General features: G+C 42.9%; 1 protein-coding gene across 1 annotated transcript; it reads right to left on the bottom strand.

Moving 5' to 3' along the window:
- Positions 1 to 8,883: 8,883 nt before the first annotated feature.
- On the bottom strand, positions 8,884 to 11,394 carry LOC141813942 (uncharacterized). Its single transcript, XM_074701950.1, has 3 exons — positions 11,095 to 11,394; positions 8,964 to 9,037; positions 8,884 to 8,929 (listed from the first exon to the last, which is right to left on the bottom strand). Exons 1-3 carry the CDS (start codon positions 11,392 to 11,394, stop codon positions 8,884 to 8,886), a joined length of 420 nt encoding a protein of 139 aa, XP_074558051.1.
- Between the last annotated feature and the right edge of the window lie 1,303 nt (positions 11,395 to 12,697).

Consider the following 12,697-nt stretch of genomic DNA (forward strand, 5'->3'; position numbering starts at 1 on the left):
GCTGAGTTAATTATATATTTTGTACAATTGTCATCTCTTTTCGAGCACTATTTGTTTTGATTATTCAGTTTTTTTTTTTTGCCAACTAAATGGAGACATGGTAAACAAGGCACAAATATTCCTTCTTATTCATCAAGCACTTGGTGAACGACATGAGATGTGATCAGATTGGCGAGACTATGAATTTCATGCTATAATGTTTTTGAGAGTGTAGATTGTACGATTAATCCTAGTCAAATTAATGACATCAGTTGACATGATATACTATATATATATATATTTATTTATGTATATAGTTATTGAATTTAATCTTTGTCATTATTATTTATCATCAATTGGGAAGACTACGACAAAATGGAATTGAAAGTCAAATTACGTTAATTTTCCTACACTTAAATCTAATTACTTGCTATAATACGGGAATGAGATTTTTTGAGTAGGAATCTAATAAGAGGATCCAATGGCAAAGGAGAAATAAAAGAAGATGATTAGAGAATAATTTTTACCTAGTCCGAATGTATTTATCACACATACACTACAAAAATAAAGACAATTTATAATGAATTTTGTGACAAAAATAAAAAATATTTCATCGCAAAATTATTTGACAACGAATTTTACAGCGAAAAATTTTTCGTTAGTAATAGTACATTGTAAAATTCTGCGACGAAAAAATATTTATTCATTGTAAATTTTGCGACGAATATATTTTTCGTCGTTAAATTCGTCGTTAATTTACGATGAAAATATTTTCGTCTCAAAATTCACTATTTGTTACTTGCAACAAAAATTTAATTTTGTTGTAATTTTGATGACGAATGTTTATTTTCGTTGTGAATTTGATGATGAAAATTGATTTTGTTGCAATATAGAAGGTATAGGAAAATGGAGATATTAGCGATGAATAGAATTTTCGTCGTCAATATTTCGATAGCTAAAGTAAATATCCAGCTCTCATCTTAACCGTATGACTAAACCAAATTGGTGTGACGTGTCAACAACTGTGTCAAAATGTCCAACGTGAAAATGTCTTAAATTGAACATGTGAATCAATTAATTTTAACAATTATCGAATTGAAAAAAAAGACTCTCAAAGGGTAAGTGAGTTGCAAGGGATATCCAACTTGGTAGCCAACTCATCTTGAAGTTGATTGTTCCGGTTGAGAACTGCGTCTGGACACGTCACCGGACCCAGCTCACCGTGGAAGTGGAGCAGGAGGAAGGGAGGAGAGCAATACGAGCTTCAAGGGCTTCAAGACCACCACGCCGAGGAAGGAGATAAGGCCAGCCACCTGGAGGCCCTGAAACATCACCGGAGAAAGAGGTCATCCTGGCGCCGGGGAGTCCCCGGACGGCCACTCCGACGCTCAAGTCAGCCCAGTCAGGAGGAAGAAGATGAACAGTAAAGAGAAATACTGTAATGAAATACTGTAATAAAAGGAAATGCTCAGCCCATAAAAGATAAGGAGAATGAGAGAGAGAGGGAGCGGAGCCCGGAGAGCGGAGCTCAGAGCCGCGAGAGAGAGAGATAGATCCCCCCCTTTTCGAATACCTTCTTCCTCCCTTTATACATCAAGAGCTCCCTTGAAAGTATGACCAGTTCTGACAAAGCATGGTCTTGAGAAGACAACCAATCACATCCGCATTTAATGCTTGGTTAGGTTATTCATTGGAGAGAGAGAGAGCGTCCTGACAAGTGACCTCTCCCATTAATGCTTGACACAGTTGTTTAATAATAGAGAGAGAAGACCCTTTCTGAAAAGTCACATCCCAAGTGATGTTTGATTATTAGAGAGAGATCATTTATGATGGGACTGTTGAGCCGAGTGGGCTGAAGGGAGAGTGGGGCTGTGCCGAGTGGAATTGGCAGAATGGCAGTGCTGACACAGCTGCCGGATGGGTGGAGGTGTCGGATGGCAATGCTGAGCTGCCGGATGGCAGTGCTGAGCTGCCGGATAGTAGTGCTGAGCTGCCGGATGGGCTGAGGGGCAGAGCTGAGCTGCCGGATAGCAGTGCTGAGCTGCCGGGCCGAATGAGCCAAGTCCTAGAGGGGGGCTATAACACCCATGTGGCCGAATGGGCGATTCGGGAGACGCGACCGAAGGGATAACTTGACTTCATTAGGCCTTTAAGATGGGGGCCGGATGACGGAGCTGACCAAACCATGGGTGAGGCCGTGTTGTGTTGCCGAGCTCGCATGATGCTCAGCAAAGGCGACGAAGGCCGCTGCACGGACGATTGCCGAGCTCATCCGTCTGGAACTCGATACAGGCGAACAGAGGCCGCCACCTTACGTGGCCGGTCTCACATGTCAGGATCTTGAGCTACCATGCGTGATGCCATCGTGCAGCGCAAGAAAAGCAGCAAGGTATGGAAGTTGTGCCACGTGATGTTGGGCCCCACTTGTCAAGGGACCTTTTTATAAATGAGGATTTAAAGGTTGATTTTTTAAAATGAGAAATTAAAAGTTGGGGCTATTGGTTTAATTAAACTGCTAGAGGATAAATCACGTAGGGCAGTGTGTGAGGAACCGATCTCGGATGTCCCGCATGGTAGCTTGCCAAGGTCTGCGCTGAACTTTGCCGTATGTCTTGCGCAAGCCGGGAACAGTGGTGAGTTCGGTCGTTCGTCATGAGCAGACTGAGAAAGCAGCTCGATGGTGGCTCGACAACTGCAGGTTGGATCGGGTGAAGGAAGCGGCTTAGTCTGCGACCTCTCATAGGGAACTTAGTACGACACGCACAGGAGGTCAGTAAACTCAGGAGGTCGACAGCCAGCTTGGGAATGAAGTCTGTGGCTCATGTAAGACAGAAGAGTCGGCGTGACAGGTGGTTCACACGGGCTCGGCCACAGCGCGGCGGCATTACCAGCCGGCAGCTCGGTGTGCATTGGCAGCAATCGGTGAGTCGGTAGACGCAGGAGTCATGCGTTGGCCAAACAGGGGCGTTGCACGGTCAGGGGTGGTGATGACAGTCAACATCGGCATCCGGCAAGGCGTGTCGAGCATCAGTGAACTCGGGCAACACATATTGGGCGTTGGAGTCGGCAGAGGTGTGGGGAGTTGGCAGCCAGCCCGAGCTTAGCCATATGGGGTGGTAGAGCTCCGAGCGGAATGAATTCCTCGCAATCCACTCGGATCTCTTCTTTTCTTCTGCAAAAAAAAGAATATTTTGCAGAAAACTAGTGAGCCCGAATGTTTTGGAGGCTTATGCAGAGATTGAGCATATTCATGATGGTAGTCTGACTTCTCTTTCTTGAGAGAGTACAGAGACGCTTGCTGCAGGTGGCCACGGAGGACTCGGGCAGCGCACGCGTGCAAGACGTGGAGGACTCGGGAGATTGGAAGTGGAGGACTCAGGCCCGTATCTGACAATCGTGAGGAGTCGATAGTGAAGGACTCGAGAGATTGCAACGGGCAGTTGCAGGGAACTCGGGAGAGCGATGCGTGGCTCGAGGAGGGCATGGTGAGTGTGGGTCATATGTGCCGGTGAGTGGAGGATTAGTTATGCCTGTGTAGCGTCGGTCATGTGTGGGCAGTGATCGAGCTCGACCTCGAGCTCGGGTTTTGATAAATGCAATGCAGATTTGCTATGGCAGATCTGTTCCTTAAAGTTCACATTCATGGGTGTAGATGTGGGCTCCACAAACGTGATGTGTGAGTTCAATAAAATTGAAGCTTGTGCACATTGATGGATGGCCCCCACCATAATTACTAAAAAGCTATCTTGATGGAACAGGTGGTTTTTAAGAGTGGTCGGGAGACTGAGCTGAACCACTGCATGAATGAAGTTGAAGCCGAGATGGCTGTAGAGAGACCGAGTGCTTAGAAGATTAAGCTGAGCCACTGAATAAATGAGGCCGAGAGGGCTGTAGAGAGGCTAAGTGCTCAGAAGATTGAGCTGAGCCACTGAATGAATGAAGCCGAGAGGGCTGTAGAGAGGCTGAGTGCTCAGAAGATTGAGCTGAGCCACTGAATGAATGAAGCCGAGAGGGCTACTGAAGAGACGGAGTACTTAGAAGATTGAGCTGAGCCACTGAATGAATGAGGCCGAGAGGGCTACTGAAGAGACGGAGTACTTAGAAGATTGAGCTGAGCCACTGAATGAATGAGGCCGAGAGGGTTGTAGAGAGGCTGAGTGCTCAGAGGATTGAGCTGAGCCACTGAATGAATAAAGCCGAGAGGGCTACTAAAGAGACGGAGTATTCAGAAGATTGAGCTGAGCCACTGAATGAATGAGGCCGAGAGGGCTGTAGAGAGGCTGAGTGCTCAGAAAATTGAGCTGAGCCACTGAATGAATGAAGCCGAGAGGGCTACTGAAGAGACGGAGTACTCAGAAGATTGAGCTGAGCCACTGAATGAATGAGGCCGAGAGGTTGAACCCTGAAAAGGGCAATTGCTGATGGAGCATGTCCGAGACCTGAATTTGAGCTCGATCCCGACTATATCCGAGTTAGGAGAGGTTGAACCCTGAAAAGGACAATTGCTGATGGAGCAGGTCCGAGATCTGAATTTGAGCTCGATCTCGACTATGTCCGAGTCCAAGAGAGGTTGAACCCTGAAATGGACAATTGCTGATGGAGCAGGTCCGAGACCTGAATTTGAGCTCGATCCCGACTATGTCCGAGTCGGGAGAGGTTGAACCCTGAAAAGGGTAATTGTTGATGTAGTAAGTCCGAGATCTGAATTTGAGTTCGATCCCGACTATGTCCGAGTCGGGAGAGGTTGAATCCTGAAAAGGGCAATTACTGATGAGCAGGTCCGAGACCTGAATTTGAGCTCGATCCTGGCTATGTCCGAGTCGGGAGAGGTTGAACCCTGAAAAGGGTAATTGCTGATGGAGCAGGTCCGAGACCTGATTTGAGTTCGATCCCGACTATGTCCGAGTCGGGAGAGGTTGAATCCTGAAAAGGGCAATTACTGATGGAGCAGGTCCGAGACCTGAATTTGAGCTCGATCCCGACTATGTCCGAGTCGGGAGAGGTTGAACCCTGAAAAGGACAATTGCTGATGGAGCAGGTCCGAGACCATAGAATATATGGAGGACTCAGAAGTGGCCTACAAGGAGCATGATCATTAGTCATAAAGAAATTATAACGGAAAATACTTGGAATGATAAGGAGCAGGTTAGACTCCTAGGAGTCGGTCTGCAGAAACATGGGCTGAGACTCGATAAGGCCGCAAATGAGTAGAATTCTCGGTCGAGTTAATTCTTTGCCCTCGGTTTCCTCTGCCGCTGACTTAGATGGTGACTCGAGGGACTTAGCAAATCTAGTCAGTATCCTTGATGACAACGTCGGAATAACGGGTTGATTTTGCGAAGCTGCTTGAACAGCGACTATCACTGTGCGATTAAACCTTCTTAGTCATGGTGATGAGGGTTGGTCTGGTGGGATCGTCCATGGCACGCCTCAACTAGGAAGAAGAAGTTTCCCACAGACGGCGCCAAAATATGTTCCTGTTGAGATCCGCTTCCGGACACATCACCACCCACCAGTCTTCAACACCAAAGAAGGGGACCTGAGAACACAAAGAAAGTGTGAGAAGGAAGGTCAGGGGTGCCCTGGCGCGACCACTCCGACGCCCAAGTCAGCGAGCAGAAGAGAAGAACAGTAGAGTAACTGAATGAGAGAGGTGAGGCGAATTTCGCATACCTGTGCGGAGTGCGGAGTGGTCATATATATATATATATTGGAGGAGTAATGGTCCTAATCCCATCTTAATTAATGAATATGTCTCGTCGACCGACTGGCGGTGTCAGAGGGAGTGGGATTGTCAAGATAAACATCCCATCTTAATGAGGAGAATGTCCCATCATTATTAAGAATGTGTCAGAGGGAGTGGGATTGTCAGAATAAACGTCTCATCTTAATGAGGAGAATGTCCCATTATTATTAAGAATGTGTCAGAGTATAATCTTTGACGTAGACGTCGCAGTGAAGGCGTGCGGTACGGTTTATGTGTGAGGTGACGGTTATCTAATGATGAGGCCAAGAGAGAGAGAGAGACAGGACCTCGAGAGGCACAGGGCACGGTGGGGAGATAACTGACCCAGTGGTCGGTTGAGAGCTACCCGACTTAAGGAGCCGGTATAGGATGAGCCGACTTGAGGAGTCGGCAGGGGTCGAATCAATCCACGTGTCAATATCCGATTGGTCTTGGGGGGTCGACATATAATGACCATAATAGATACAAACTAACATCAGACGGGATAACAATTATTCTACGAGTAATATTGATTTCATTGATAGACTGCGAACATCAAAAATCAATCATGTAAAATCTATTGATTCGAAAAAATGCCAAGAGGTAAAATAAATGACACTGCCAAAAATATTATTAAATTAATTTTTTTTTAAACATCAACTAATAAGATAACTAATAAGATAAGTATATTGATCAAAAATCCTAATTTGTAAAAATTGTTAGAAAAGAAAAGAAAAGTTCTTAATAAACTAAAAATCCTAAACGGATTCAAAATCATAAAATAAAAAAAATAAAAAATATAAAAAATATTTAAATACCTAAAAATTCAAAAATTATTAAAGATAATATGAAAGATATCACTTTGTGAATCATTCCTATATTTACGCTTGGTATGTCATACAAAACTAAGACCATGTATCAAAACTCATACAAATAAAGCAAGAAAAAAGGAGTATGTGATGAAGCTAAATCTCTAGATTATTGCTCCATAATCATAGTTTTGCAGTAAAATCCTTTCATTATTAAAGATAAACCAATAGCAATAGGAGAGTATAACCAAAACATACCTAACAATGATGCAAATGCAAGTACTGCAATCTTTGTGAGTGGATTGGTATCTCATTTGCTATATCATGATGAATAATTGGAAAGAAAGGTGCAAATGGAGAAGATCTCCTCCTGTTCATAAAGATGTGGTAATGGACTAAAACAAACAAAACTAAGAAAGTACCACCTACTCCTGCAGCATCTTCTCTACGTTTAAGTTTCTAGAAGGAAGGAAATTAAATAATGACTTAGAGAAACAAAGTTGTAAAAAACTATGATAAGAAAAAATAAGCTAAATATATATTATGAGAAAACAGAATTCACTGAAGTGAGATAGTCCCATGCAATTTCCAAGCATTATCTACAGTCCTTTACATACATCAATCTCAACAACTAATAAAATATAACAAGTCTTAAGATTTGACAGTGCACCCACTTATTTCACAATCTAAGTTGTTAGAAAAGAGCCTAAGTTATGGCCTTGTGCTTTAACATCACATTCACAGTCAACTTGGTCTAAACTTGAATTGTGTAGTGCATCAAGTCCTAGTGAAAACTACACAAACTCATGATGAGTAAGAAAGAATTCATGTGAGAATAATAAGAAGGGGAAGGGTCATGCTAGCTGTTGAACATATGACCATATTTGATGCTATATTAAGATTTAACTGGATATCACAAAGGATAAATTACAAGGAAAGAACATAATTTGGTGATTTTATATTTGAAAAACAACATATGATCTACAAGCATAGACATCAACAATGTGAATGAAATTGGAACCATATTTAAAGAGAGCGAAGGGGGCAATCTATGTTTGGAGAGCATTTGCAATGCAAGGTAGTAGGGATCTGCACTTAGGACCATAGTTTAAAATTTGAAGTCGTATTAGATTTTCAATTTATGATTGAAGTGATACGATTTCGTTATCATATCGTATCGCGCTGATACAATTTCAATACTTTTAAAAAATATAAAATATATTAATTAAAAAATATTATTATTATATTTGATTACTATAAATATTTATTGTTAGATTAAACTAATATTTTAAAAAGTAGGATGGAGTAAAAGTTAATTTAGAATTAATTAAAGTTTAAACATGATGATTAAGATAAGTAGATTTAAATTAAATTAAATTAATTTATTTTAATCAATTTAAAAAGAAAATCTGTTTGTGTGTTTAAGGAGGAAGGAATAAAAATAGAAATTAAAATACCAATTTTTTTGCAATTCTACATAACAATTTTTTTGCAACCCTAAACTCTTGTGTGTTGAAGGGGAGATACTTTTTCTCACTCTTTTTGCAGAAGAAAAGTGAGAAAAAGTAACTCCCTTTCAACACACAAGAGTTTATTTAAAATTTCAAATGGTAAGAAGCCTGAAGCTACATGATAACTTCACCATTGCAAATAAACCCAGCATGTAACCATGGATTTCCATCTACCATTGTTGTATCCATAGGGATATCTATAGTTGTTGCACCAAGGCGGTCATGGTAGAAATCAGCAGGTTCTGGAGGAAGAGGTGAAAGCCTCGAGAATTTGACTGTCAATAAGTTAGTACCACTTTCCTTTGGCAGTGGTGTAAACCAGTCTCCTTTAAGTATGGACATTTAACCCTAGTTAAATGGTCCTCGTAGGGGGAAAAAACAAAGGAGAAGAACAAACAAGCAACGAAGCGGAGGGTGGCCCTCGCTGTCGCTTGTTCGAATCCACCCACTCATTAAAAAGGCGTACGAGAGCGAAGTCAACTCAACCGCTCACGGGAAGAGACAACGCAAACATGTAGACCACGACAAAAGCTCCTGACTGATACTGTCCGACTTTTAATTCGAGCATGATGGCCGCGTGAACCTGCTGCCATGCACAGAACTGTTGCCTTCATTCACGCATTAATCTGGGCCAAAGCTTAGCACTAACTATTGTGATAATTGTTGAGAAAGCTACCACTCTGCTGCCATGAGCAACAGGGGCAGCAGCGTGCTTCATTGAAGTCTGTAAAAAGAGTTATACACAATGTGGCATTACCGGCCAAATGCCCAAAGAGCGGCTCCCAAATACAAGAATGTTGAGATTGCTAAGCTGAACTTAGGTTTAGTGGACTAGAGGGGCCTCGCTGATCGAGCAATGTTAGTGTGCTGGCCAAGCCATCCGCTCTGGTGGGCAGGGAGCCGGGCGGAGCCGGAGCCGGAGCCGGAGCCGGAGCCGGAGCTGGATAAGCAATGAAAGTTGGTGTGCTATGGCCAGGCATCAGCACGGACACCTCCTTCGAATACATTGACATCTGAAGAGAAATGGATTAATGTAATCTTACATATAACAAAATTTACAAGGAAATAACACATAGGAGCTTTCTCTTCCAAGTCGATCAACTAATAACAAAGGATGCTTTCAGCTTATAGGTACCAATGGGTGGCACATTGCCGCATAACTACATCAAATGGGAGGCACAAGAATACAAGATGAAATATCCTGGTCTCTTTAGAAGTGAAATTTTAATTTTACAAGGATGATGAATGATTTCAACAAATCAATATCTCAATCCGTAGAATGTAAAATAGTTCAACCAATTCTGTTCTACATAGAACATTTGACACGATAGTTTGCAACTTGTGAACTAACAAACACTAGATGGATTCACTAGTTTTGTACCACCGGTAAGTTGGAAGACGAATTTCCAAGATCAGTCTTTTTGGCTTTACTCTTTTGTTTTATTTCTGAGTTGAGCATTGATATTGAGTGGAACAACACTGAAATAGAAAGTATAAGACCACCGAAAATGAAACAACACTCATATGGCATTGAACCATCCGCAACACAAACAACATCAAATTGTTTCAAACCCTAAATGCAACCCCTTTTTGAAGTGAGTGATAGAACGACAGTATTGCCCGGTATATACATGAGTTGACATACAGAAAAAATAATATGCTCAAGGATCATTTTCCAACTGCATTAATGAAATTGTTGAAATATGAATGATGCAATCCCATTATGGAACAAAATTAAAATACAAATAAAAAAGAGTAAATATAATAAACAGGTCATGTCAGTCAACAACACAACCAGGACTATGGCAAATCATAAACATCTTTACTCATTTATCAACTAGACGAATAAAGAACTTGGTAATTTCAGGTCATCTAATGTAATTGAATCATGCCACAATTTGCAAGCCCTACTTCTGATTTATCTCTATTCATCAAATCATTTTAGTGCTGGGGACGCAAATTGTCTCCAGTGAATGGTCGTGTGAAACTCAAAATATAGAGATTTCCCAACTTCACTCCGTATAACAAGTCCATTACACCAGAAAACTCATCAATTTAACTTTTATGATCGAATCCCCCAATATTGGATGGAGTTAATTAACACTTTTGTCATATCTAGTTTAAGCAGCACACACCAATACCGGCATATCACTCTTAAGCAGCAATAATTGGCCAATTGAATCAATCAAACTGGAAATTGGTTGGCTAGCACATTCAACAATTGACTTGAGGGGTAACAATTGGGATGACTAATGCCGATCTAGTTTATAAATATCTAACTGTAAATGACAGAGTTACTCTTTTAAGAATGGCCTCTAGGACCACAAACAAATGTGGTAAAAGGAGCAACCAAATGAAGCTTCCCCAGTTTAACCTGTGCTGATCGACCATGAAATGCATTGCTATTGTACAAAATAGATCATATAACCACTAGAAGAATAGGAGACCACTTTCGTACGTGAAGTCCTGAACTGTGCAAATGTCTCAGCCATCAGCCATGGGAAGGTTAGTTTACTGTGGAGACTATAAACACTGTTTAGAGATGCTTTCCTCTTTGTTTGGAGATGCCAAAGTCGTTCACTATTTTGTCCTTAACTAGTGCAAAATCCTTAGTTGCATTTGATATGAAAAATAGGAGAGAATGTAGAGTTCTTGGTGGTCCTTCAACCAAGCAAGGATCTTCCTGAATGATTTACTATTGTACATACTACTTATATTCAGCCATGTGTTGAGAATCAATAAACTTTTTATTCTAACATTTTCCAGAATCGTTGGACCAAAAACAAGGGGCCAGAAGCCAACGAGGGATCTTAAATGATGGTTATAGTAGTTGCCAAATGTTCATAAATAACGCTAAAAATGTTTACCGCCATTGTCAGAAGCATTCATGAGTACGACAAGAACATATTGCCCTTTTTTCCCCTCTAAATTACTGTTGATGAGGGGAGAATAAATCAAGAATGAGCAAGTAGACATTTCGAAACAGAGATTAAGATTCAGGACAGCTTCCGACAGGAAGAAAGGAAACAATGTGGATGCATAATCAGTTGAAGTAGCAAGCAGTAAGTACCTTGGGCGACGAGTACTCCATCTTGCCGGCGTGCGCCTCCAGATCCGCCGACGCCCCCATCTGCACGCGAAAGTCATTACCCGCGCCGCCTCCACGGCCATCTTCGACGAGCGGCGACCTGGAGCGAAGAAAGCGCTCGAAGATGGCCATGACGAGGAACATGGAGATGAGAACGGCGGTGGCCACGAACCCAAACGAAACCGCGTTAACGGAGTCGTCAAAATGGCGCCACCTCTCCTCCCCTCTCAAAGCCGCCGCCACGTTCAGCGGTGCCATCGCCGGCCCCCCGCGCTCCCCCATCGCCTTCGCATAAAAATATCCCTCAGCAGCAACCTACCTCCTTCACACCATTCCCCCTGGCCTCCCTACTAGCAGTCGCCTCCTGCTTCCCCCTCCTCTCTCCTCTGGCTCAAAACGGCCTCGCCGTGAGCATCATGCCCCGTAGGTGGCGAGAACGAAAGCAAAGAGACGGGTTGATAAAATTTGGGAGGCGGGCGAGGAGAACGAAGAGAAGGCCTGGCCTGATCTAGCTTTGCCGCTGCCGTGCGTGGTAAAAGGAAGATGGAGCGGAAGAGAGAGAGAGAGAAAACAGCGAGCGTGGGGACTTTTGAAGCCTCGGGACGAGAGCGCATGTGAGCGACGATCGACCTGCGATCGCCAATCTCGCGCTGCGGCTTCCTGTCTGACGACGCAGCATGCAAAGCAGAAGGACCCCACTATTTTCACTTTCTTACCCCTTTTCCTTTCACATTCGCCATTGCCATTTGCCATTGCAAGCTGCGACAGCAATGGTGGAAGAGGGTGTTTCGGCCATTTCGTCCATGGCCAGACGCAACAGGCCGCAGCAAGGGTGTAGCCGTGTAGGTGCGTAGCTCTGCCTTGAAGGGAGGAGGAGGAGGAGGAGGAGGAGGAGGAGGAGTTGAGCTGGTACACGAAAAGGTGCTGCCGCTGCTGCTGTCCCGCTGCGCGCACCGAGGCTTCTGCTCTCGAAAACAAGGTCTGGGGAGGCAAACGAGAGCGAAATTAGCGCTTAAATCATGGGAATGAGTGGTTGCTGTAGTGAATAGATTAGCATAAATTGATCAAGAACACCAGCTGAGAGATCAATGGGCAGTTACCAATTTGCATGGAGGAAGCAGCAGCACTGCAATAAACCTATCTGCGTTGACCAAATCAAGGCCTTGATTTGACTTCCTTGCAAAGGGGACAGGGGCCACGTTTGTGTGCGCAACAGCAGTGGAATAGTGGCGAATAGGATAATCAGCCACCACACGACCAGCAACAGCTTGCAATATACATGCATTAAGCATAGCCGTCAAGTTGGATTAGACCTATCGGATTGATCCGTCCCGTCAAAAAATTTAAACGGATTGGATTGAAATTTTATCAACTCATTTTAAGATGGATTGAGGTGGTTGGCCTGCCTAGGCCCAGCGACAGGCTTGGATTGGCCCGGCGGCTGAGAAAGTTTATTTATTTATTTTAAATTTTAAAATTAAAGTATAAAACTTAATGAATTAGTGGGTTTCATCTATTTAAAATACAATTTAAGCTTAAAAATTATAATTTCAATTTAATCAAGTTAAATTATACTTCAAACTTA

Source organism: Curcuma longa, chromosome 20, assembly GCF_044706935.1.
Source record: "Curcuma longa cultivar G26 ecotype Majalengka, Jawa Barat chromosome 20, ITB_CL_G26_1.1, whole genome shotgun sequence".
Taxonomy (NCBI): domain Eukaryota; kingdom Viridiplantae; phylum Streptophyta; class Magnoliopsida; order Zingiberales; family Zingiberaceae; genus Curcuma; species Curcuma longa.

Bases quoted from the DNA above. Each gene is read 5' to 3' on its own strand.
- LOC141813942 (XM_074701950.1), bottom strand. From the start codon at position 11,394: ATGGGGGAGCGCGGGGGGCCGGCGATGGCACCGCTGAACGTGGCGGCG. The intron at 9,038-11,094 runs GTACTTACTGCT...ATTTCTCTTCAG, and splicing joins TGGAGTACTCGTCGCCCAAG to ATGTCAATGTATTCGAAGGA. The intron at 8,930-8,963 runs TCCGGCTCCGGC...GCTCCGGCTCCG, and splicing joins ACTTTCATTGCTTATCCAGC to CCCGGCTCCCTGCCCACCAG.